This window comes from Lactuca virosa, chromosome 4 (genome assembly GCF_052849685.1).
Source record: "Lactuca virosa cultivar CGN04683 chromosome 4, Lactuca_virosa_CGN04683_v6, whole genome shotgun sequence".
NCBI lineage: Eukaryota > Viridiplantae > Streptophyta > Magnoliopsida > Asterales > Asteraceae > Lactuca > Lactuca virosa.
In genome coordinates, this window is record NC_136429.1 from 423,463,639 (window position 1) to 423,488,383 (window position 24,745).

Sequence of the window (24,745 nt, forward strand, 5' to 3'; positions counted from 1 at the left end):
ACCCAACAATATTTGATTGCGATGGTCGTGGTACTAAATCCCATGTTGAATTGAGTTTTAGTGCTTTCATCTCATCACACATAGCAGCGAACCAGTTTGGATCCTTTGCAGCCGATTTGAAGCCTATGGGCTCCTTGGTAGCAAAAAGAGCATGATGTAAGGCCGAAGTAGACACATGTGAAAGATCCACAAAGTGTCGAGGCTTAAAAATACTAGCCTTTGAGCGAGTTACCATGGAATGGCCCGAAGCGGAAGGTTGGGAGAGCGTGACAGGAGGAGTAGGCGACAATGGTGATGGCGGATCATTAAGTACAGGAGAAGGCGAGGGTTGTTCATTCAGAATAGGGGCTGCATGTGAGGATGGGTCGATACATAATTCACATGAGGGAGTGAAAGTCGGTTTTGGAACCGGAGGGGTAGTTTGCGGATGAGATGGTGGGATAGGCATTGGATGGTCATTAGAATAGGTAGACAAAAATAATCTGATCAGAGAAGTTTTATGTTGATGACCTTGTAATGCGTGCTGTAGCCAAGAAAAACACATGGAGCACTCCTGGGAGCAAGTTTATAAGAAGAATAATCCCGGAGATATGGGAAAACACAACATCCAAAAACACGAAAATTGCCATAATTAGGTGTTGAGGAAAATAACAGTTCATAAGGTGACTTGTTGTCAAGTAGCGTTGTGGGCAGTTGATTGATAATATAAGTAGCAAAACGAAATGCATGTGTCCAAAAAGTAGCAGGAACGTGAGCATTAAACATGATGGCTAAACCAGTTTCAGTGAGATGTCGATGCTTACGTTCTGCACGTCCATTCTGTTGAGGAGTATAGGGACATGAAAGTTGATGATGTGTGTCGTTACTAGAAAGGAGATTGCGCACTTGGTTGCTTGTGAATTCTGTCCCACCATCTGATTGAAAGGCCTTAACTTTTGAAGAAAATTGTGTTTGAACCAGTGCAACAAAAGCATTGAATACATTGTAAAAATCAGATTTTGCTTTCATGGGATAGAACCATGTGAACCTGGAATAATCATCAATGAAGATAGCATAATATCGAAATCCATCACTAGACACAACAAGAGGCCCCCATAAATCACAGTGAATTAAATCCAAAACATGCATATAATGTTTTAAATTAAGATTAAAAGATAACCGTTTGCTTTTTGCTAATTGACAAGAAGAGCATATGCATGGGGTTGGTAAAACCGAAGTCAGGGATAAACAAGCCAATTTATTTAAAAAAGAAATAATGAACATGACCCAATCGACTATGTCATAGATCAAAAGAGGGTTTAAGGCGTCTGGAAGAGAGCTGAACCAAAAAAGCTTATTGTCCCTGCTCAAGAACATATAAACCGTTTCTACGTCTTCCTTGAGCTAGTGTTTCCTTGGAGTGTTGGTTCTGAATAAAAAACATAGGATCAGAAAACATAACAACAACTTGATTATCTTGGGTGAGCTTGCTAACTGAAAGCAGTCTTTTGGTGAGCTTAGGAACCACAAGGACATCAAGTAAAGAAATAGTAGGAGAGATGTGAGATCTGCCAATATGAGAAATAGGAGCACTATGACCATTACCAAAAACAATATATTCACTACCAGAGTATGATGAAGTAGCATCAAGGTGAGCAGAAGTGGGAGTCATGTGTGTTGATGCTCCTGTATCAACAAACCAATCAGGAGTAGAAGTGTTGCAGTGTGCATGAAAGGCTTCAACAAGATTTGCATCTTGAGTTGAGGATTTCTGAGAGAAGGTATGTAAATCAGGACATTGACTTGCGTAATGCCCTTCCTTCCGGCATAACTGGAAAGGAGGTGGTCGTTTATTACCACGACCTTTACCCCTATTGGAGTAACCATGAGAGGAAGATCTACCACGACCACGTGAGGAATCATAACTGGTGCGAGAGGTTGTGGTGTTGAAAGCAACCTGATCAACAACGGAGTCGGTAATAGATTGAAGAAACATCTCGTGACTCTCAGCTTGGGAGATGAGATCACGAAACTTAGGACTCGGGGTAATAAGACGTTGGGTGGTGGAGAAGGTTTCAAAGGCGGAACCAAGACCTCGAAGAAACCAGTGTGCTTTGTCATCTTCAGAAAGTGGGTGACCAATAGCTTGAAGTTGATCACAAATGCCCTTGAATTTATGAGAAAATTCAGAAACAGTAGTAGAGCCTTTCTTAAGTTGACGAAGAGGCTCAGCAAGCATGTGAGTTCACTCAAGAGAGTCATGTTGATAGATGGCTGCAAGAGCAGACGTGACAGCGTGATAGGTGCTGTGACCGAGGGTCTCGGCCATTGACTCTTCAGATAGAGAGGACTGATAGAGAGGACTAAATGGAGATCAGGGCCCGTTGATCAGCAGCGGTCCAGGAGGCATAGGCAGGATTTGTTGAAGTCGTTTCACCAGTGGTAAGGGTTGCCGGCGGTGGAGGAATAGTTCCATCAACGTAGTCTGTAAGTTGTAAGTTGTTGGTAGGCCAGAAGGGGAACCATTTGTTTGTGCCAAAGAAGATAATTGGTGGACGAAAGTTTAATGGTGAGCATGTGGAGAACAATAGAAAGAGGAAGAGGAGCATCAGTAGTGGTAGAGTCACCGACCATGATTAGAATCAAGAAGAGAGAAAGGAGAATGGCGGCCAAGAAGATTAGGCTGATACCATATTAGGTTTTAGAAATCTCACGTTAATGTGAGAGATGTATATTGATCAATATATATAATACAAGCATAACAAACTTAACTAAAATACAAGATATATACAATCTCCTATAATTATCTAAGATTCGTTTGAATCATTCCTATTAGTCATCCACTTAGATTCGTAAATGTACAAAAGAAAACTTTATATAATCAAGTAAGATTATGCTTTACTCATCATGTTGTAAACTTATTAAAAACATTATAATAATTTATGTATTCCTTATGATGTTCTTGGGTTCTTAGTCCTTAGGGCATCCACAATACATTGAACTCTGTAGAGTTCAATGGAGTGCCACATCATCATTCACTATTCCATTCAACTCTATTCATTTTTATCTCACAATGCAATAAACTCTAAAAGTTCAATGAAACATATTAAAAAAATATTTATTTTAAGATTTAAAGACTTTCCTTTTTCCCATTGAAGAGTTCAATGGTCATTAAACTCCAAATCCATTGAATGCCAATGTGGCATTTCACAATGGTGGAGTTGTATCCATTGAATGACAACTAGGCATGACACCTCATTCAACTCTTCCATTAAACTCCTCATTGTAGATGCTCTTAGAGAGGACGATAGCTGCATTTAAGATAGTAAGACATTTAGTAGGAAGAACAAGAAAAGATTTCATTAAAAAATTATCAATATGTTCAATAGTTACCTCTCCAATTAGCTTGCGTTTCCCTTGTTCATCAAGTGGAGCTCCATTTCCACTTCTTAAACTTCCTTTTGATTCTTTAGAGGTTAACAATTTCTCCACCCACAATGGTGGAGCTTTATAAATACACCCTTAAACTTAAAATCAATCTATATTAATTATATCATTTTAGTATCTGTAATAATAGAATAATTTATGTAAAAAACTTAATGGTTTTAATGGAGATTTCGCTTTATGAATGCGACCTCAACAAAGATGTATTTGCAGAATCTGCAATTACGTGAGCGTGAAAGCATGATCTTGTGTGTGACCAACATATGGTAAGTATAATCTAATTTATGTAAAAAAAGTTTTGACATTGAGGGCAATATGATCATTCTACATTTTTATTTTAATTATAATGATTCTTACATAGAAAAATTAATTATAAAATATTAAAAAATATTTAAAAATATATTTGCATTAATACAATATTTTGAAAGTTAAGAAGAGTAAATACATATTTAAGTTTTAGGCTAGACAAATGTAAAACTTAATAAAGACATATACGAAATTCACTCTATAATTTAACATGCGCAACATGGCGAAAGTCACCCTATAATTAAAATGATATACGTTTAGTTATTCTATAAAAATGGTTCAAGATTTTGGTTTCAAATAATCTTATTATAACACACTTAAAATGTATAATTTAATTTATTTCAAATCTTTTTTTTGTTTTAGAAAAACAAAAGCCGTGAGATAAATCGTTGGACAGGGTAGACGTAATTTGTTTGTAAGATTAGTCTATGTCATTTTAAAATTTTGTAATATAGTGAATTTTCGACAATGGAAGCCCATATTTATTCTTCGGCTTTGCATTTTCTAAGTATATTATTACGTTTTTATTTCTTTATAGTTTTTAATTAGCCAGGTTCTCGCCATCTTTAGCCATTACCTAATAAAACTCATGTTTTTCGATATGACAAACTCAAAGAAGCAACAACCAATGTTTAAAAAATCAGCAATGATTCAATTTTCGAAAGAACATAAATGAATATATTTACTCATATGCAATAACATGGCGATTATCTGCCCATTATCAAATTTTGATTACATAAAATGACTCAAAAATATATGTACGTAGTGTAAAAAAAGGGTAGTGCTTTCAACATTGAGCCGTCTAAGTTGTTTTTAATCAACAATGCACTAAAAAATAAAAACCAAAAGAAAGCCCAAATTACATCTACACTTTGTTTTGACTAATTTTCCATGGTATACACACTTGCACAGAATTTGTGGGAGATAGCTTTGAATAGAATTAATATTTGTGAAAGATCTCTTCTAACAAAAATTATTTTGTGCGCGTCAGGAATATGATTCTTCTTCTGTAGCCTGCATTTTTAGTACTCCCTGGCTACTTAAACTCTGTGAGGCTGATGGAGAATTGTCTTGCGTATGCCTTGCGGGAGATGACCAAAAACGTCTAGGTGGAACTTGTAATGATTGAAAGCTTCCTTCCAACATCTCCACAACTTTACTTATAGATGGCCGATCTGATGGATCAGACTGGATGCACCACAGGCTCACCATCACCAACTTCCTAGCTAATTCCTCTTCTTCTTCGGTTGTCACCCCATCAACCCCTAGATTATCTCCAGTTTCTACTTTCTTGTATATCCAATCCGGAAAATATGCTTCACTCATGCTTGTTGTGTTAGACTTGTTCTTTTTACGTGCACCTGTCATTTCAAGAACCATCATCCCATAGCTATATACATCAGATTTATGTGAAGCACCACCAAAACTCTTGAAAAATACTTCAGGGGCCATGTATCCAGCAGTACCTCTTGCACCCGTTACAGATACAATACTCTCCTTCCTTTTGCACAACTTAGCCAATCCGAAATCAGATATTTTTGGAACAAATTCTTCGTCCAATAGAATGTTGTGAGGCTTTATGTCGAAGTGCACAATCCTTGTGTTACAACCTTGATGTAGATACTCTAGTCCCCGTGCAATTCCTTTTGCGATTTGGAATAACGTGTTCCAGTCTAAATGAGATCCATCACCACGAAGAAACTTATCCAAAGATCCATTTGGCATAAACTCATACATGAGGGCTCTTTTCTTTCCATCAAAGCAGAACCCTAAGAGTTTCACTATGTTGACATGAGAAGTTCTACCGATGCTAGCAACTTCATTAATGAAATCATTCCCATCTCCAATGGCATTACCCAAGAGCTTTACTGCAACTAGTTTCCCATCCGACAATTGTCCTTTGTATACACTTCCATACCCTCCTTGCCCCAGTTTGTCATCGAAGGAGCTTGTCATTTTCTTGATTTGTGAATACTTGAATCTATTTGGGGCCATAGTCCCATAGTTCCTTATGAATATTTCTATTTGATGATTTCTGGTGGTTCCCTGTTGTCCATACCCAATGCAACCTTATGTTAGGGAATTGGGACAATTTTATGTAGAAATTTTAACAGATATTTTTTTTTGAGTTCCTTACCAGAATATTAGACTTTCCATTTAGCCGAAGAGCACCTAGAGTTTCCCATAACCTCTTTTTTCTATATATAATGACAAACATCATGAATAAGATTCCAACAACGCTGCATGAAATGCCTGCACATTGTTTTCCATAATCATTAAACACATCTAAAAAATATGGTATCATTTCTTACGACATCCATAATGCATTCAACTCCATAGAGTTTAATGGATTGTTACATTATCTTTCTACAATCCATACAGCTCTATCATTTTTTCCTACAAACTCTATAAAGTTCAATATAATATTACAAAGAGTAATTTATAGTATATATTTAAGAATTAAAAAGTTTCATTTTTTCCATTGAAGAGCTCAATGGTCATTGAACTCCAAATCCATTGAATGCCAAGATGACATCTCATAATGATAGAGTGTCATCCATTGAATGATATCTAGACTTGTCAACTCATTCAACTCACCATTGTTGATGCTCTTATGATACATCGAAAAGGGAGGTACAATTGTATATTCAAAAGAAAACTTTTTCATGAATGTGTGCTTGGCTAAACAATGATAAAACCTTGTTTACTTACCGATAATAAAATTCCTTGCAGCTCCCTTGGATCCTGTTTAAGAAACAAAGGTAATATCGATCTTAGTTGAAGTTATATTGATGGAGATCAAAATAGAAATAGTCTAAAGGTAAAAATATATGAAGGAAAATTAGATAATTAGAGCTTGTTTGAATGAGTCTTTATATTGAGGGACAGGTCAAACAGAGATTGTTGAGTACACAACTTAATGTTGTCATTTTTATATATGATTTTTTTTAATGACTAGGCAGCATGAGTAACTATTGTGTAGGAGACTGGGTAATTGAGTTCCTTTTATCACTTAAGCCCCCCCCCCCCCCCCCCATGTAAGGGATGTTGTATTAGCGTTTACACACTTCAAAAAACAAACGATTTAGACAATTGCACACATAGTAGTAATGCAAAACGAAAAACAAGAACAAGATTCATTTGTGTAGTTTACACGATCAAAGTGATCTGCTACATCCACACGGTGAACACGAGAGAGAGAGAGAGAGAGAGAGAGAGAGAGAGAGAGAGAGAGAGAGAGAGATTTATTGATTTCTATTGAATTGCCTTTGTATATTAGGTTACACAAATTCAAGTGATATAAATACTAGTATGTTGACCTAAAAATCCAATAAGCCTAAGCCTGCTAAATATTATAAATTTGGACCATTACTCATTTTGGTGTTGAATCAGATAAATAACTCTTATAAATTTGGTCCATTACTCATTTTGGTGTTGAATCAGATAAAAAAAAGTAGCCCATGAAAAATATATTCTTGTGGCAGTGCCCCATTGACCATTGCATGTTGGTTTGAGAGCGAGACAACTTTAGGCTCCATAACTTAACATCTTCCAATTGCAGGTTGGTGTACAAATTTACTAATACATTTTAGAACTTTGTGTTGGAAATGTTGTCCAAGGTCATTAACTGTTTTGGTAATATTTCCAATTTACTGATACATTTTATAATGTATTAAATTATTAAGGAATTAATAAGTTAATTAGAATTAATTGATAAATTAATTAAAATAATTTAATTAAATAAGGAGGTTGATTATTAAATAATCCAAGAGATTAACTAGAATATTCCAGAACCCCCTAGAAGGAGGGTATGGACGGTTTTTCATATCCCTTTGATAGGGATGTGACAAGTTTGAAATATGGAAATGATTAGCATAAAACCTTAGAGTTTGTATCATTTTAGAATACTCTTTGCCTGCCTATAAATAGATTGATATGGTTAAACTGTTGGATTAGGTGTTTAAGCCAATAACTAAATTGGTATATACTTGAATTAGAACAGTCCTTTTAGGTTGCCCTCAAACCTGCTAATTGAATATGATGACTTTTGGAGAGAGAGAGACCAAATTATTAATTTTATTATATGATTAATAAATAACAATAAATGAATTTATTAATATATTATGAGAATAATATATTAATTAGAAATAGTATTACTTAATTAACAATTAATCAAAAATTTATTATAATTAATTTTGAGATTAATTGGATTAATTAAAAGTGCAAGGACCTAAGCTGTAATTGTTAAATAATTGAAAAAAAAGGCATCCAGAACCTTCCTAGGGTTTGGACGATTTTAGGATGTATCTTTGAGGCATCTGGAATATTCCTTGAAAATAATTAGGAATCCAGATAATTACCTAATTTAAGATATTATTATTTTAATCAAGTAAGGGTTATCTAGGGTTTTCCTAACAGCTATGAATAGCCCTTCACCCCTTCATATTTTCGGCCATCGCTTCCCTCTAAAGGATAGCCTAAATTATACCCCCCTTCTCTTATCTCTTCAAGTTTCCTAGTTGCTAGGGTTTCGGTGTGAACCATCAGAGGCACGAGATTTCTAGTGCTTGTTTCCAAGAGTTTTCAAGAAGGATTTGTTTGATTAGTTTGCTATAACAAATCAAAAGGTATGTAACCTTCTCCTATGAATTTCGATTTCATTAGGGTTATAGTAATTTTGTTAATTCAAAGTATGTTTCCTTTATGTGAAAGACATAGATCTTTTAGGTTGCATGTACCGAAATTCTTAATGGTTAAGTATTTTCCGCTTTGTGTAATTTTGTTGTAACCTATAAAAACCATCATAAAAATTATATGCTAATTAATCCCTTCAAAAATCCTCCCCTCTTTCTCCCTTCTCTTTAGATGAAAATCACACCTTCTCTCCTAGGATTTTGGTGATTTTTGATTAAACCCTAGATTGATTTAATTACTTCTTGCCTTTGTTGTTGTGGGCCTGATTCCATTAAAGGGATTCTCTTTTGGATCCTAAATCTTGAAACTAAGGTGGCACGTATGAGATCACAAGGAAGTCATCAAGAGGTTGTTCCATACCACTCTTTGTCGTTTTTCGAAGTAGGATGCTATAGCAGTAAAACCTAGATCCTTAGGTTGCATGTACACTTAGGTATATCAGGTTTTGATTTTTCTGCTCCCTATGTAATGTGTACTTGATGCTAACAATCCCCAACACTTTGTAACCCCCTTCTCTCTCTCTATCTCTCTCCTTATCTCCCTTTTTCTCTATTTATCTCTCTTTCTCTCTCTCTCTCTCTCTCTCTCTCTCTAGTATGTGCCTTTTCTTCAAATATTTGGAAGACTAGTTGAAGTCATACACAACTTCATATTCTCTGTAGTCACTACTTTGGTAAACATATATGTTCGATTCTTTATTCCAAGGATTTTGCTTCAAACTCAGAGTCTCGTCATAGGTCTCATATAAAGGGGTGCCTCATCTGAATGTGTTGTGTCCTACTGTGAAACCCTATATTCTCTGCCAAGTGAATTGCCCTTTGGATTTCATAATGCAATACATTATCTTCATGATGCATCCCAAGTTATGATAAGAAGTTCTCTAATCATATAAGCTCCTTTATTTCTTCTACAATCTTCATGTACTCTACTTCTATGCTTGAAAGAGAAAGACTCTTCTATAACCTAGACATCCAACTGATTTTTGTACGCCTAATTGTGAATATATAACCATTTCTGCTCTTTCTCGAATCTACACAAGCCCTAAATCAACATTAGCAAAACCTTCATAACTACCACTTTTCGTCTTAAATATAAGGCAACTTCGGAAGTCCCTTTCGAGTATCATACCTACCATTTAACTACTTCCTAACGCTCTCCCTGGATTAGACATAAAGCGGTCACAACTCCCATTACATGAGTAATATTTGGTCTGATGTACAACATAACATACATCAATCTACCAACTGCTTAGGCATAGGGAAATTTAATCATCTCTTCTTTGTCTTCTTCCTTCTACGGGGACAGTTTATTTGAGAATCTCAATTGAATTCCCAAAGGTGTACTTTTAGGTTTTGCATCTGAAATGTTTAACTTCTCCAGAGCAATTAGGACGGAATTTTTTTAGAAAGTTTCAAAGCACCAATAACTCTGTCTATGGGTATGCTTATGCCCAATATATGCTTAGCATCCCATAGGTCCTTCATCTCAAAATCTATGGACAACTATATCTTTATGTTTTTGACTTTCATGCAGTTTTGATCCAGCAATCAACATGTCATCAATATACATTAAAAGAATCATATATGAGGAGCCGGACTTCTTTCGTAAACAACCAGGATCCATCTTACATCTCTTCTACCCATTCTGCTGCATGAAACTATCACGCAATTGTCGTTTGTAGACACTTCCATACCCTCCTTGCCCTATTTTGTCATCGAAGGAGTTTGCCATTTTCTTGATTTGTGAATACTTGAATCTATTTGGGGCCATAGTTTCATAATTCCTTATAAATATTTCTATTTGATGATTTCTGGTGGTACCCTTTTGTCCATACCCAATGCAAGCTTATGTTAGGGAACAAGTTTGTGTAGAAATTTAAACATGTATTATTTTTTTGAGATCCTTACCAGAAGATTAGACTTTCCATTTAGCCGAAGAGCACCTAGAGTTTCCCATAACCTCTTTTTTCTATATAGAATGACAAACATCATGAATAAGATTCCAACAACGCTGCATGAAATGCCTGCAAATCATTTTCCATGATCATTAAACACATCTAAAAAATTGGTATCATTTCTTACGACATCCATAATGCATTCAACTCCATAGAGTTTAATGGATTGTTACATCATCTTTCTACAATCCATATAACTCTATCATTTTTTCCTACAATGCACTGAACTCTACAAAGTTCAATACAATATTACAAAAGGTAATTTATAGTATATATTTTAGAATTAAAAACTTTCCTTTTTTCCATTGAAGAGCTCAATGGCCATTGAACTCCAAATCCATTGAACGCCAAGATGACATCTTACAATGATAGAGTTTCATCCATTGAATAACATCTAAACGTACCACCTCATTCAACTCACCATTGTTGACGCTCTTATGGTACATCGAAAAGGGAGGTATAATTTTATATTCAAAAGAAAACATTTTCATGAATGTGTGCTTTGCTAAACAATGAGAAAACCTTGTCTACTTACCGATAATAAGCTTCCTTGCAGCTCCCTTGGATCCGGTTTGAGAAAAAAAGGTAATATCGATCTTAGTTGAACTTATATTAATGGAGATCAAATAGAAATAGTCTAAAGGTAAAAAAATATATGAAGGAAAATTAGAAAATTAGAGCTTATTTGAATGAGTCTTTATATTGACGGGCAGGTCAAACCGAGACTGTTGAGTACACAACTTAATGTTGACATTTTTTATATGTGATTTTTTAAAATGACTAGGCAGCATGAGTAACTATTGTGTAGGAGACTGGGTATTTGAGTACCTTTTACCACATAAGCCCCCCCCCCCCCCCCCCCCACCACCACCACCACCACCCATGTGAGGGATGTTGTATTAGGGTTTAAACACTTCAACAAACAAACGATTTAGACAATTGAAAAACGGAAAAAAGAATATGATTCATTTGTGTAGCTCACACGATCAGAGTGATCTACTAAATCCACTCGGTGAACATGCGAGAGAGAGAGAGAGAGAGAGAGAGAAAGAGAGATTTATTTAATTCTATCGAATTGTCTCTGTATATGAGGTTACATAAATTCAAGTGATATAAATACTAATATGTTGACCTAAAAAACCAATAAGGCTCGGCCCGTTAACTCTTATAAATCTGGATCATTACTCATTTTGGTGTTGAATCTGATAAAATAAAGTAGCCCATGAAAAATATATTCTTGTGGCACTGCCCCCTTGAACATTGCATGTTGGTTTGGGAGTGGGACACGAATAGGCTCCATAACTTAACATCTCCCAATTGGTGGTGGTGAACAGATTTACTGATACATTTTAGAACTTTGTGTTGGAAATGTTGTCCAATGTCATTTACTGTTTTGGTAATATTTCCAATTTACTGATACACTTTAATAATGTATTAATCTATTAACAAATTGATAAGTTAATTATAAATTAATTGATAAATTAATTAAAATGATATAATTAATTAAGGAGGTTGATTATTAATTAGTCCAAGGGATTAATTGGAATATTCCATAACCCCATGGAAGGAGGGTATGGACGGTTTTTCATACCTTTGATAGGGATGTGGTAAGTTTGAAATAAGCAAAATATGAGGATAAAACCCTAGAGTTTGTCTCCTTTTAGAATACTCTTTGCCTGTCTATAAATAGATTGCTACTGTTAAACTGTTGGATTAGGTGTCTAAGCCAATAACTAAATTGGTATATACTTGAATTATTATCAGAGTCCTTTTAGGTTGCCCTCAAACCTGGTAATCGAATAGGATGACTTTTGGAGAGAGAGACTGAATTATTGATTTATTATATGATTAATAAATAAAATTAAATAAATTTATTAATATATTATAAGAATAATATGTTAATTAGAAATAGTATTACTTAATTAAAAATTAATCAGAAAATAATTAGAATTAATTTTGGGATTAATTAGATTAACTAAAAGTGTAAGGACCTAAGCTGTAACTGTTAAATAGCTGAACAAAAGGCATTCCGAAACCTTCCTAGGGTTTGGAAGGTTTTGGGAGGTAGCTTTGGGGCATCTGGAATATTTCTTGAAAATAATTAGGAAACCAAATAATTACCTGATTTAAGATATTATAATTTTAATCAAGTAAGGGTAATCTAGGGTTTTCGTAACAGCTATAAATAGGCCTTCACCCCTTCATATTTTCGGCCATCACCGCCCTCTAAAGGATAGCCTAAATTATACCTCCCTTCTCCTCTCTCTTCAAGTTTCCTAGTTGCTAGGGTTTGGTTGTGAACCATCAGAGGCACGAGGTTTCCGGTGCTTGCTTCCAAGAGTTTTGAAGAAGGATTGGTTTGATTTGTTAGCTATAACAAATAAAAAGGTATGTAACATTCTCTTATGAATTTCGATTTCATTAGGGTTATAGTAATTTTGGTAATTCAAAGTATGTTGCCTTTATGTGAAAGACATAGATCTTTTTAGTTGCATGTGCGCAAATTCTTAATGGTTAAGTATTTTCCGCTTTGTATAATTTTGTTGTAACCTATAAAAAACCATCATAAAACTTAGAGGTTAATCAATCCCTTCATAAATCGTCCCCTCTCTCTCCCTTCTCCTTGGATGAAAATCACACCTTCTTTCATAGGGTTTTGGTGATTCTCGGTTAAACCCTAGATTGGTTTAATTACTTCTTTCCTCTGGTGTTGTGGGTCTGATTCCATTAACAAGATTCTCTTTTGGATCCTACATCTTGAAACTAAGCTAGCACGTATGAGTTCACAAGGAAGTCATCAAGAGGTTAGTCAAGACCACTCTATGTCGTTTTTCAAAGTAGGATGCTATATTAGTAAAACATATATCCTTACGTTGCATGTACATTTAGGTATATCAAGTTTTGATTTTTCTACTCCCTATGTAATGTGTACTTGATGCTAACAATCCCCAACACTTTGTGCCTTCTCTTCAAGTATCTAGAAGACCAGTTGAAGTCATACACAATTTCATATTCTCTGTAGTCACTACCTTGGTAAACATCTATGTTCGATTCTTTCTTCTAAGGATTATACTTCAAACTCATAGTCTCGTTATAGGTCTCATATAAAGGGGTGCCTCATTTGAATGTGTTGTGTCCTACTGTGAAACCCCATATTCTCTTCCAAGTGAACTGCCCTTTAGATTTCATAATGCAATACATTATCTTCATGATGCATCCCAAGTTATGATAAGAAGTTCTCTAATCATTTAAGCTCCTTGATTTCTTCTTGCTTTCTTCTACAATCTCCATGTACTCTACTTCTATGCTTGAAAAAGAAAGACTCTTCTATAACCTAGAAATCCAACTGATTTTTGTACCCCGTAATTGTGAACACATAATCGTTTCTGCTCTTTCTCGAATCTACACAAGCCCCGAATCAGCATTAGCAAAACCTTCATGACTACCACTTTTCATCTTAAATATAAGGCATCTTCGAAAGTACCTTTCGAGTATCGTACCTACCATTTAACTACTTCCTAACGCTTTCTCTGGATTAGATATAAAACGGTCACAACTCCCATTACATGGGTAATATTTGGCCTGATGCACAACATAGCATACATCAAGCTACCAACTGCTTAGGCATATGGAAATTTAATCATATCTTCTTTGTATTCTTCCTTGTTTGGGGGCAGTTTAGTTGAGAATCTCAACTGAATTCCCAAAGGTGTACTTTTATGTTTTGCATCTGAAATGTTTAACTTCTCCAGAGCAGTTATGACGGACTTTTTTAAAAAGTTTAAAAGCACCAACAACTCTGTCTGTGGGTATGCTTATGCCCAATATATGCTTAGAATCCCATAGGTCCTTCATCTCAAAATCTATGGACAACTATATCTTTATGTTTTTTACTTTCATGAAGTTTAGATCTACCCATTCCGTTGCATGAAAGTATTAAACTTCAAGTACCAATATCTTGGAGCTTGCGTCAACCAATCCAAACCTTTCTTCTACTTTTACATCATATATTCCTTGCTAACTAAGAGAAAAATCTTTGGTTGTGCTATGTAGATGTCTTCTTCCAGGTCATCATTTAGAAAAGTTGTTTTTCACATCTAGTTTCTCTAGATGGATATCTTCCACAATTGCAGTATCCAAGACCAACATGATAGTATTTATCTTCACCGCTGGAGAGAAATTCAATTCATCTTTGACATTCACCTATCTCCAAGTTCATATGGGCTCCCAATCATTCCTGGACATTCACCTATCTCAGGAGTACTAGTAGGCTTTTACAATATCGTCTTCTAAGATTTATTAAAACTCAACTTTATTCTTCTTTTCTAGTTGATTTTCTCTATTGGGGTTTGCTACAATCTCCTACTTTTACAAGGCACTTTTGTTGAACACTATATCGCGACAACTGATAACCTTTTTTGTTAACTACTAATCATAAAAATGATAACCCATGTCAACCAACACGTAGCCTATGGATGTAAACTTATTTGCCTTTTCCTCGAGTTTGTCTCTTTCATATTAATTGAACTTTACATACTAGGCATAAACAAATACTTTCAAGTATCTGAGCGAAATCTCCCGACCATGTCATTCCACTTCTTAAATTTTCAACCCTATGGCGAGTAAGGGTCCTTTGTAAATTAAGTAAGTTGTTGTACTAATCTAATCTTCCCAAAACATTTTGGGCAACCCTCCATGTAGTCTCATGCTCTTTTTCCTCTCGTTCGGTGTAATGTTCATCCTCCCAGTCACACCATTATGTTGAGATGTTTCAGAAATTGTTTTCAACATCCTTATCCCATGTTCAACACAGTTTTCAAATATTTATTTGCTCTTATACTTAACCCCATTATCTGACTTGAGACGTTTAATCTTCATAATTTTTTCATTCTTAGCAATAACTTTCTATTTCTTTTGAAGGTACTAAATACTTGCAATTTGTTCTTTAAAAATAAACCTAAAACTTTCTAAGGAAATCCGTTAATAAAAGTAACATAGTACATGTAACCTCCCACTGAAGAAACTGAAGTGCAACCATATCCATCTGAATGAACTAACTCCAATTTCCCAACCTTGTGGTGTTGACCCTATTTTGAAAAAGTAGATTTCTTTTATATTCCAAGGAAACATGGCTTATAAAAGTCAATTGTGACATCCCCAATTTCATGGCCAGAAAAGATCGATTTGTTTATGTTTATTTAAAAATCAGAGTATCTTTTTTGAAGAATAATATTGCGGAATTTGTTCCCAAAAACATGATAATGTTATTATCAAATCATTTCCGAAGAAATGTATTTTATTTATATTAAAACATCAGGATGTCATCGTCAATACAAAAACATAAGCAAATATTACAAGCCTTATAGTAATTAAACTAATGGCCTAATACTACTTGAATCTCTCAGCAGAATATATCTTTAATATCGCTAGTTGTTATAAAATAAACTAAGTGGGTCAGGTTGGGATACCTGGTGAGTACATAGGGTTTGCAACTCATAATAATATAATTATTATGTGTAATCATCAAACAATTAACCCAGTTTCCCATCCCCCTTATCTTTTTTGTTCTTAAAGATCTACCCTAAGAATCATCTATTCTTCATTTATTTATTCCTAAGAATTGTACTACGGAATAGGCACGGCCATCGAAGCCAGGGTTTATCTAATAGGCACCAAGTCCATAGCTACCGATGTTATCTATTAGGCACAGCTGCCAATGTTATCTACTATGCACATCTACCAATGTTATCTCTTAGGCACAGCTGCCAATGTTATCTATTAGGCACAACTGCCAATGTTATCAATTAGGCACTAAGTCCCTAGCTGCCAGAGTTTTTAGAGTACATCTGATGAACACGTAGCTCAAAAACACCTACAGGTTGCGGGCTTACCAGCGTTCCACTCGACTGTCTAGAATAGTCTGTGGTTGTCATCTGTTCTTTGCTAGATGACTGGATCAGCTTTGAAGTCAAGGCTTCTAATCATCTTTCACCTCTCAACATCTATATCATCTTTCATCTCTTTTCATCCATATCATTTTTCATCTACCCATCTCTCACTGGTATTTAGTTATAGGTTGAAACAACATTAACAATTTTCATTTTATAAGACCTGATATATTTCAATTGAATGCTTGAACGTTTTGGCTTATGGATATCATGTTTTGGTTAGTGATTGATATAATATTGTTACCAAAGTAACGTATATTATTTTAATCAATTTGGTTTTAAATACATTAAGTATTATACGATATTGTTTATGTAAAATGTGTTCGGCTCAAAGTATGACATAGTTTGATAAATATTTCAAGTTGTCATTAAACTATAGTTATAACATGTTTTTTATGTTAATTTGACACCATCTTATGTATGGCACTTTAATTTTTGGTTATCAACAAATTATACTATGCCATATTATTTATTTTTATTGTAAATTAATTAACATAATATGTCACCAAAGTGATCTCTTTTATGAAAATTAATTTACAAATAACTTAAATATTTTGGTTTATGTGTTTATTAATGCAGATATCAATCGACCCAAAGGTAGGTTGATATTTTTCAGGATAAACACATATATAATAATAAACATGCGACAATTTTTTTAAAGGTTACATGTCATTAATAAGTCAATCCAAAGAGGGGCTTATTAATTAACATGATTTATTGTCAATGTTTATTTTACATTTTATGGTTTATGTGTTTTTTAATGCAAATATTAATCGACCCAAAGGCAGATTAATATTTAGTTGGATAAACACCTAAGTGGTGGTAAAAATATGATAATATTTTGGGTTCCATGTAATTAATGAGTAAATCCAAAGATGGGCTTATTGATTAACATGTTATATTGTCAATATTTTTACCAGTTAAACAAGTATATCCCTTGCAATTTAATATTACTGTCCAAAGACTGATATTAATGTTGTGTCGATATCTTGTAAAGATGTCATAAATTGAATTTATTGATTACGGTTTATGGATTAATGAGCATAAAAATAGATTTTGTTATGTTCTCAAAACAACAAATTTGAATTATGGTATTATATCTGCTAACATTGATCACATTTATGATTCATGTACTCAATAAGATTAACCTTAAGGAATGGAATGAGGGCATTATGTTAGTTCTCAATTGCATGAATATTGACCTTGCATTTTGGATAGAACAACATTCTTTGAGGATGTTGAGTTTGGGGGAGAAACAAGGTTAAAACATTGTTCTTAACGAGGAATCAATCTTGATTCCTATTATTGCTTTCGATAGTATGCAAATTATGAAGCAATGATCGACAATGTTATTCGATCTTCTATTCTGAATACACAAACTCAACAACCTTAACTTTGGATATCCTATGCGTGATACTACATTTTTTTCATCAATTTATTATCCTTTTGGTTTTGAAGGAAATACAGTAGATGATTTTGTGTATCACAGATTAAGTGGGAGTAAATTTATCTTTCTGGTTTTGGGCATATATCTACGCAACCCAAGTTTGGATCATAAGAAAGCAGCCAAATGGATTTTGAGATATCTATATATAACAAAAGGATATATGCTCAACTATAAGAAATCAGATTTTTTTGAGATCATTTTTTTATTAAGAATCAAATTTTATTAGATACCAAAATCGTTACCGATCCATGTCGGAATACTTTTACATTTTAGCATGATGAGCCATTTCATGGAATAGACTGCGGTAGCTTCTTCCATAAAGGCAACATAATTTGTAACATGGAATATTGTTGTGGAAATTTGTCACGAGGCTACACATTATGGGTATTGAAAGACCACTAAAGTTGTGATAATAAGTCAACCATGTTATATTCCAACAACAGAAGTTCTATTAAGTCAAAGCATATTGACATCAAGTTTCCTTCTATTAATACAATAGTGCAAAATGGAAATATATATATCACATATGAACAAACTCTACGAAAGCGGATCCGCTGATAAAGGGATTACCTCCCTAGGTCTTTCATGAACATACTACACATGCTGGTGTGATATTTGGTTTTAGTGGGAGTTTTATGGTGATTTATGTTTTGTTTAAGAACAATTATGTTTTTCTGTACAGAATTAAGAATTCAGTTAACTTAATTATTATTTGCACTTATTTGAAGTTTGATCCCACTTCAATCTAAAGAGGAACTTATTGGAAATCTATTTTTTATTTTGAAACCACACAATCATGTTTAATCTATGCCGTTTAGTTATATATGTATATGTGAATATTGATAGGTTTAATTACGTAAATTGTAACAAAGACCGCTTTGATCCTATACTATTATAATTAATGGACGAGATTGTTTAAGTGTACCGATATTATGATAACATACATTAAAGCGCTTATACAGTTGTATATGCATTTATATATTAATGGTCTAGTGGGATATTGTTAGAAAATTATGGGACCATTTTATAAATGCACACACACACACATACACACACACACATATATATATATATATATATATATATATATATATCATTTAAATTCAGAAATATTATGGTAAGTGTATAAGATTGTTGATGTACCGATATTTATTTGCCATTTGTGGCTTGAGTTCTCGGTTTAACTCAAGATCCTTAAGATCCATTTTATCTCTCACTTTAGTGTTTATCTCCATCTATAAATACTTGTGATGAGGAGCAAATCAAGATACACGAAATTACTTCACAAATTCGTTTTCCGATTGCTAAGGGTTCTTCAAGGTTGTCTTAAGATCATCTTGAAACTCAACCCAGTTCTTCAGATTCGAAGATCATAATTAAACATATATTTAATCGTTCTTTCATGTTTAAGTTTTCTTTCAATCAGATTTGAGTTTAAGATCTAAAGCTTCCGCATTTTATGTTTTGGTTATCAAAATTAACCAACAAAAATATCATTTACTAAATGTGTAAACGAATTTAATCCGATTTGCAGTCAGGTTTACGGAACCAAAATTGTGGGTTTAGTGTTCATGGGTTTAATGAGGTTTTAAATAGATTTAGAACAGGTTGTTAATGAGCACAGCGTAAAATATACAAAAACAGTAAATCACTTACCTCCACCTCCACCTCCATTCGAATCGTTACAAGTAAACGAGAAATTTCCATTAGAACAGTAGCAAGCAAACAAATCAGGTGACGTCCAGTTTGACCCACATTGACCATTTGACCGAATACACCGATCACACTCATCATTTTTCGCCGTCCACTGTAGCTGGAAACCGGCCCTCACGCCTGACCTCAGATCATCTGTTGTAGCAACCCCTGACGCTAATCGAGCTCCTGAAGATTGATTCACCGGTACATCGATGCGATTTTGACACTGATCCAAGAAATTGGCCACGCTGGGGATTAGCTGATCAGTTCTTATGAAATAACTGTCACTTTGGCTCTCATTCACATTACAACTAAATCTGTAATTAGCGCTCAAAGGTATCACTGCACTACTAGTATTGCAATCGTAGTACAAAGACACATTCAGCTGCGGAAAATTATCACCGTTGAACAGCATCGAGTTGTAGGAGGTGTTGTATAGAAATCGAGGGCAAGAGCTTTCCCAGAGATCGTTTCTAGCGATGGTGATTATCTGTGTACTGGTATCCAAACGCAAAACTCGGTAGTTTACTGATTCGTAATTGAGTAGGGGAACATTCGATGGGCAGGTTAGCTGAAAACCAGGGTGGCCGCAGTATGCCGGACGATCTAACCCCCAAAATGGGTACTCTACTGGAATTTCTCCACAATCGACCGGTTCGCCACAAATATCAAATGGCCGCTGGGTTTCTTGGCACCAGATGGCTGGGAAATGGACACCAAAGGAGAGAATCACAGTGAAGACGAAGGGGGCTGAGCTCGGGGGTAGACTGGGTTTCATGGTGGTCGGGGTAGAAAGAAAGGAGCTGATGAAGAATGAATTAGAAAGAGGAAGTTTTGAAAAGAATGAAAGCAGGAAGAAGTCTATTATTGTTAACTCGTCTACAAAAAATAAAAACAATTTGTGAAAATAATGAAAGCATGAACAAGTCTATTGCAAACTCGTCAACAAAGAATGAAAATATCTAAAATTATGAAAATTCAAATCAAAATAGAGCCTTCCATTTGACTTTAGAGCATCTTTAAAAAAATTTCATCTTAATAAATATGTTTAACAAAAAGTTATTCTATAAAAAACTTTTTCAATACAATTTCTTTTAGAACACTCTAAAAGAAAAACAAGAACACACCAAACCAATTAGACTAAAATATCCCATGTCAACACTAAATGCCGTTGCGCTATAAGTACATGTGGATTGTCATCATGTAAAAATGAAATACAGATTTTAGAGAAGAAATATATAAAATAGAAGTATGTGCTGATGACTTTTTATGCTCACCCACACCACTTTGGTCACTTTTACATGAATTTCCAGGAAGATTAGATAATTCATAATACTAGTTTTATTTCAAAATCTCAGAATTTTCACTTACAGAGAACCAATCTGTTCATGCCACGTGACAGAAAACTTCAACATCTTTGAACTCAAATGTAGGGTATATACGAAAGAGGCTGGTTTAATGGTTGAATTCTTTAATTTTCCTTTTGCAACCTAAACATCATGTCAATCAATTAATAAAGGTGCATGGAGTCGTTGGATTGTGGTAATACGAAAGAGGCTGGTTTAATGGTTTAGCGTAATCGTGTCAGAGGTTGGGTGGTAATAATGCATCAACCCGTATACGATCTGTATAATTATTCGTGTCATGGGTTGTTAGGTCACGGGTTGACGGGTTGAAAACATCAACCCGGACACGACCCGTCTAATCCGTTTAATTATACGGGTCCGTGGGTTACATTCGGGTTGACGGGTTGACCTATGAACCCATATATTATTTGCGTAATAGTGAGGACTAGTTGATTTAGTGCACGCAATACCCATAGACTGATAGATGTAGTCCCATAATTTAAATCTAATATATTATACGTTGAACCACCTCTGGGGAGCTCGCTTTAAACCGGTAACAACCTTTAAAAAAATTATATGGGTTGGTGGATTAACCCGTGCACCCAATTACTAACTCGAACACGACATGTTTATTTGTCCGGTTGTCAGGTTCACTGGTCAAAAATATCAACCCAAATCCGTTTATTTTCGTGTCGGTTTCGTATCGTGTTGCGAGTCGTGTCGAAAATTGTCGCCCCTAGGTTTAGCCAACCGAGTGCTCCCACAATTTTCTCTCTTCTCTTCACTTGTATCATATGCATTGAAACTTTTAATAAAAGCTATAAGTCGGGAAGGATGAAAGCGAAAGACGTGAGAAAGTTGATGTGACATCTACGTGTCATGTGTATTAGGTGAGGTGAGAGTGCTCCCACACTCTTCTCTTCTCTTCACTTATATCTTATGCATTGAAGCTTGTAATAAAAGGTATGGATTGAAAGGGATGAAAATAAAAAACGTGAAAAAGTTGATGTGGCATTCAGGTGGCATGTGCAATAGGAGAGGTAAAATGGTTTTGTTTATTATCACCGGCCTAGAATGTATAATAACATTTATGTATTTTAGTAGTTGTCAAAATATAAGCTAAAATATTATTTTTCATCTGTCCCAAATTGATTTCCATCTTTTTTTTTTTCAACCAAACAAATGATAGAATTTGATTCCCACTGAATTCTTAATCCATTAAATTCTAACATTTTTAATAAAATTCCAAATCCGTTCAAAACATGTGTTTGTCATATCCTTAAAGAATAAAAATTTCTTTTTATCATACTCTCATTATAAATAAAGGCTTAAATTTAAATGCTTATTTACGCAGCAACTTTCAAAAACAAAATAAACAAACTGATTTTCACTACTAGAAAACTAGTGCAATAGCTACATCACAATCCGTAGCTATTCTGTAGCTATAAGCGGATAACTACGGAATTGCTACGGAAAAATGTATGTAGCATAATGGCCCGTGGGAAAATTATAGCTACGGATTAGATACGGAATAGCTACGGAATTTTCCGTAGCTACCATAGCTACGGAATAGCTACGGAAATAAATAGCTACAGATTTCCTACAGAATAGCTACGGAATTGAATAGCTACGGAATAACTACGAAAGTGGATAGCTACGGAATAGCTACGGAAGTGGATAGCTACGGAATAGCTATGGAAGTAAATAGCTACGGATTTTCTGTAGATAATCCGTAGCTAATTACTTTTTATTTTAAAAAAAAACAGTAAAAAATTATAAAGAAATCCAGTTTTTTCTATCCAAAATATTGAAAAACCCCATTACATTAAACTTAAAATGATATTGAAATTCAACTACAAAACAAATATTATAATAATAAAACTAATAAACCTAAAAAAGTATCAAATACAAATACATATTACTAATTAACATTGTCTATTGATACACATAATAAGTGTCAACTACAAATGTTTAAATAAGTGCTTACAAAATAAAATTGAATTTTTTTTGATGGATTACTTGGCAAATTGTCGGGTAAGTTGAATCGATAAAGGCTGACAAGTGCTCTTCAATTTGAGTTTTGAATCAAAGGCCGCCAATTGTTCCTGTTATAGCACACCATAATCAATGATCACAAAAAAAAATACAAATATAGTAATGTACTTTCATTTAATTGTTTATTATAGCCATAATTGGGAAATTTTTTGAAAGTGCAACACTATAAGTAAGACAAAATGAAAGTAGGATGTTATAATAAGCTTGTATATCTTTCATTTAACTAGCTCAGAAATAAAAACACATTTCCTTCCAAGACTACCAAACATACATAATACCTTTTGAACTTGTATTTTTTTGAAAATCAAAAGCATTTGTAAAGAGGAGGTTCGATCCATATTACGCCCCTGCACACCATATTTACGCCCCTGCAGCACACAGGAAAAAAAACTCTTAAACTTTTTGTTTCGTTCCAAGAACTTATAAATCCTAAAGATATAGACAAAAGATTCTTTGAAACAAACATTTACATTATTTATTACATTAAACAGCTTGCAAAGGGTGAAAGCCATCATGAATAAGAAAATTTAAACTCTTAAGCCTTTGGAAATTACCAAATGTTGTTTATATCTCCTAAACAAAGTGACCAAATGTTGTTTATATCCTCCTAATAACTTTTAAATCCTAAACAAAAGTTGTTTCTATATATTCTCTAAATCCTAAAACATATTGTTCATATTAATTTTTCATTATTACAACAAATAGATTCATTTTTTTCATGGCCAAACCTGTTTTTAAGAAGAAACATTGCTTAGGTTGGCAAACCCCTTTGAAATTAATCATCTTATAACCATTTTGACAATCTAGTTTCAACAAAGTTTCTAAAGAACATTATATAAAATTGATTTTTAGGGGAATATAGCAAACAGTTAGGGATTCGGAGTTCTGGAATTCAATAGAATCAAAATGACAGTAACAAGGTTTTACCTTTCATATAAACCTAAAGATAAAATAAATATTTAAACACTTCAACTAAATATAAAATAAATATTTAAACACTTCACTTTCAAAGATTTAAAGAAATTAGGGTTTTACCTTTACAAATCAACTTAGGAAGAAGAGGATAAATAATTAGAGTGGGTGGTCCACTGACGACGGCTGAGGATGATCTGTCGACCGGAGGCAGCGTCGGCGACTGTTCTTCGGAGATGGAGGCAGCAAATCGACCGGAAAATGGAGGCAGCGGTGGAGGTTTTTAGCTTTGTTGGAGAAAAAACGAGCAGCAAATCGACATGTTCTTCGGAGATGGAATATCTGGCTTTCACCCAGGAGACCCGGATTCGTTTCTCGGCAATGGAACCAGGAATGACGTAAGCAATGACATAAGAAACCATTATTAAAGAAGACACATTATTGAAGACATGTGGCCTTTCAATATGGAAAGGAATTGTAATTATTTGTCATTTGTCTTTTATAATTATTATTGTCAAAAAGTAGTGTCTATGATGTGAAATAAAGTGTATAACCCTCAATAGTCTAGGGGGCTATATTGTAAATATGTATGTCGTATTGCAATCAAACGATTGCAACTCAATTATGTAACCGGCTCTCTTGAGCCTATAAATAGGGCCTTTGCCCATATGAAATAAACAAGCTAAAATTGAGTGTTTAAGATTTGAGTTGTTCTCAATCTTCTTCTGTTGAAATAGCTCGTCTATTTCTGAATAGCAGAACCCTATCCAAACATATCCATATATTCATATAAACATATCAAACCCAGACAATCCATCCATCGTCAATCCATTCCGACGCATCATTCAGGTATATTCTGTCTTAATTTTATTAATTCCGCCATGTTTTTCAATTTGGTATCAGAGCATGTTTATATCAATTTGGTATCAGAGCTAAGTAACGTTCTTATTATTCTTATTACTAG

At 34.3% G+C, this 24,745-nt stretch overlaps 1 protein-coding gene across 1 annotated transcript; it reads right to left on the reverse strand.

Moving 5' to 3' along the window:
* Positions 1–4,436: 4,436 nt before the first annotated feature.
* LOC145109004 (LEAF RUST 10 DISEASE-RESISTANCE LOCUS RECEPTOR-LIKE PROTEIN KINASE-like 2.4) lies at positions 4,437–20,337 on the reverse strand. Its single transcript, XM_079046105.1, has 4 exons — positions 19,430–20,337; positions 6,442–6,474; positions 5,867–5,982; positions 4,437–5,775 (listed from the first exon to the last, which is right to left on the reverse strand). The coding sequence occupies exons 1-4, from the start codon at positions 20,244–20,246 to the stop codon at positions 4,717–4,719; spliced, it is 2,025 nt and encodes a 674-aa protein (XP_078902231.1). The 5' UTR covers positions 20,247–20,337; the 3' UTR covers positions 4,437–4,716.
* Between the last annotated feature and the right edge of the window lie 4,408 nt (positions 20,338–24,745).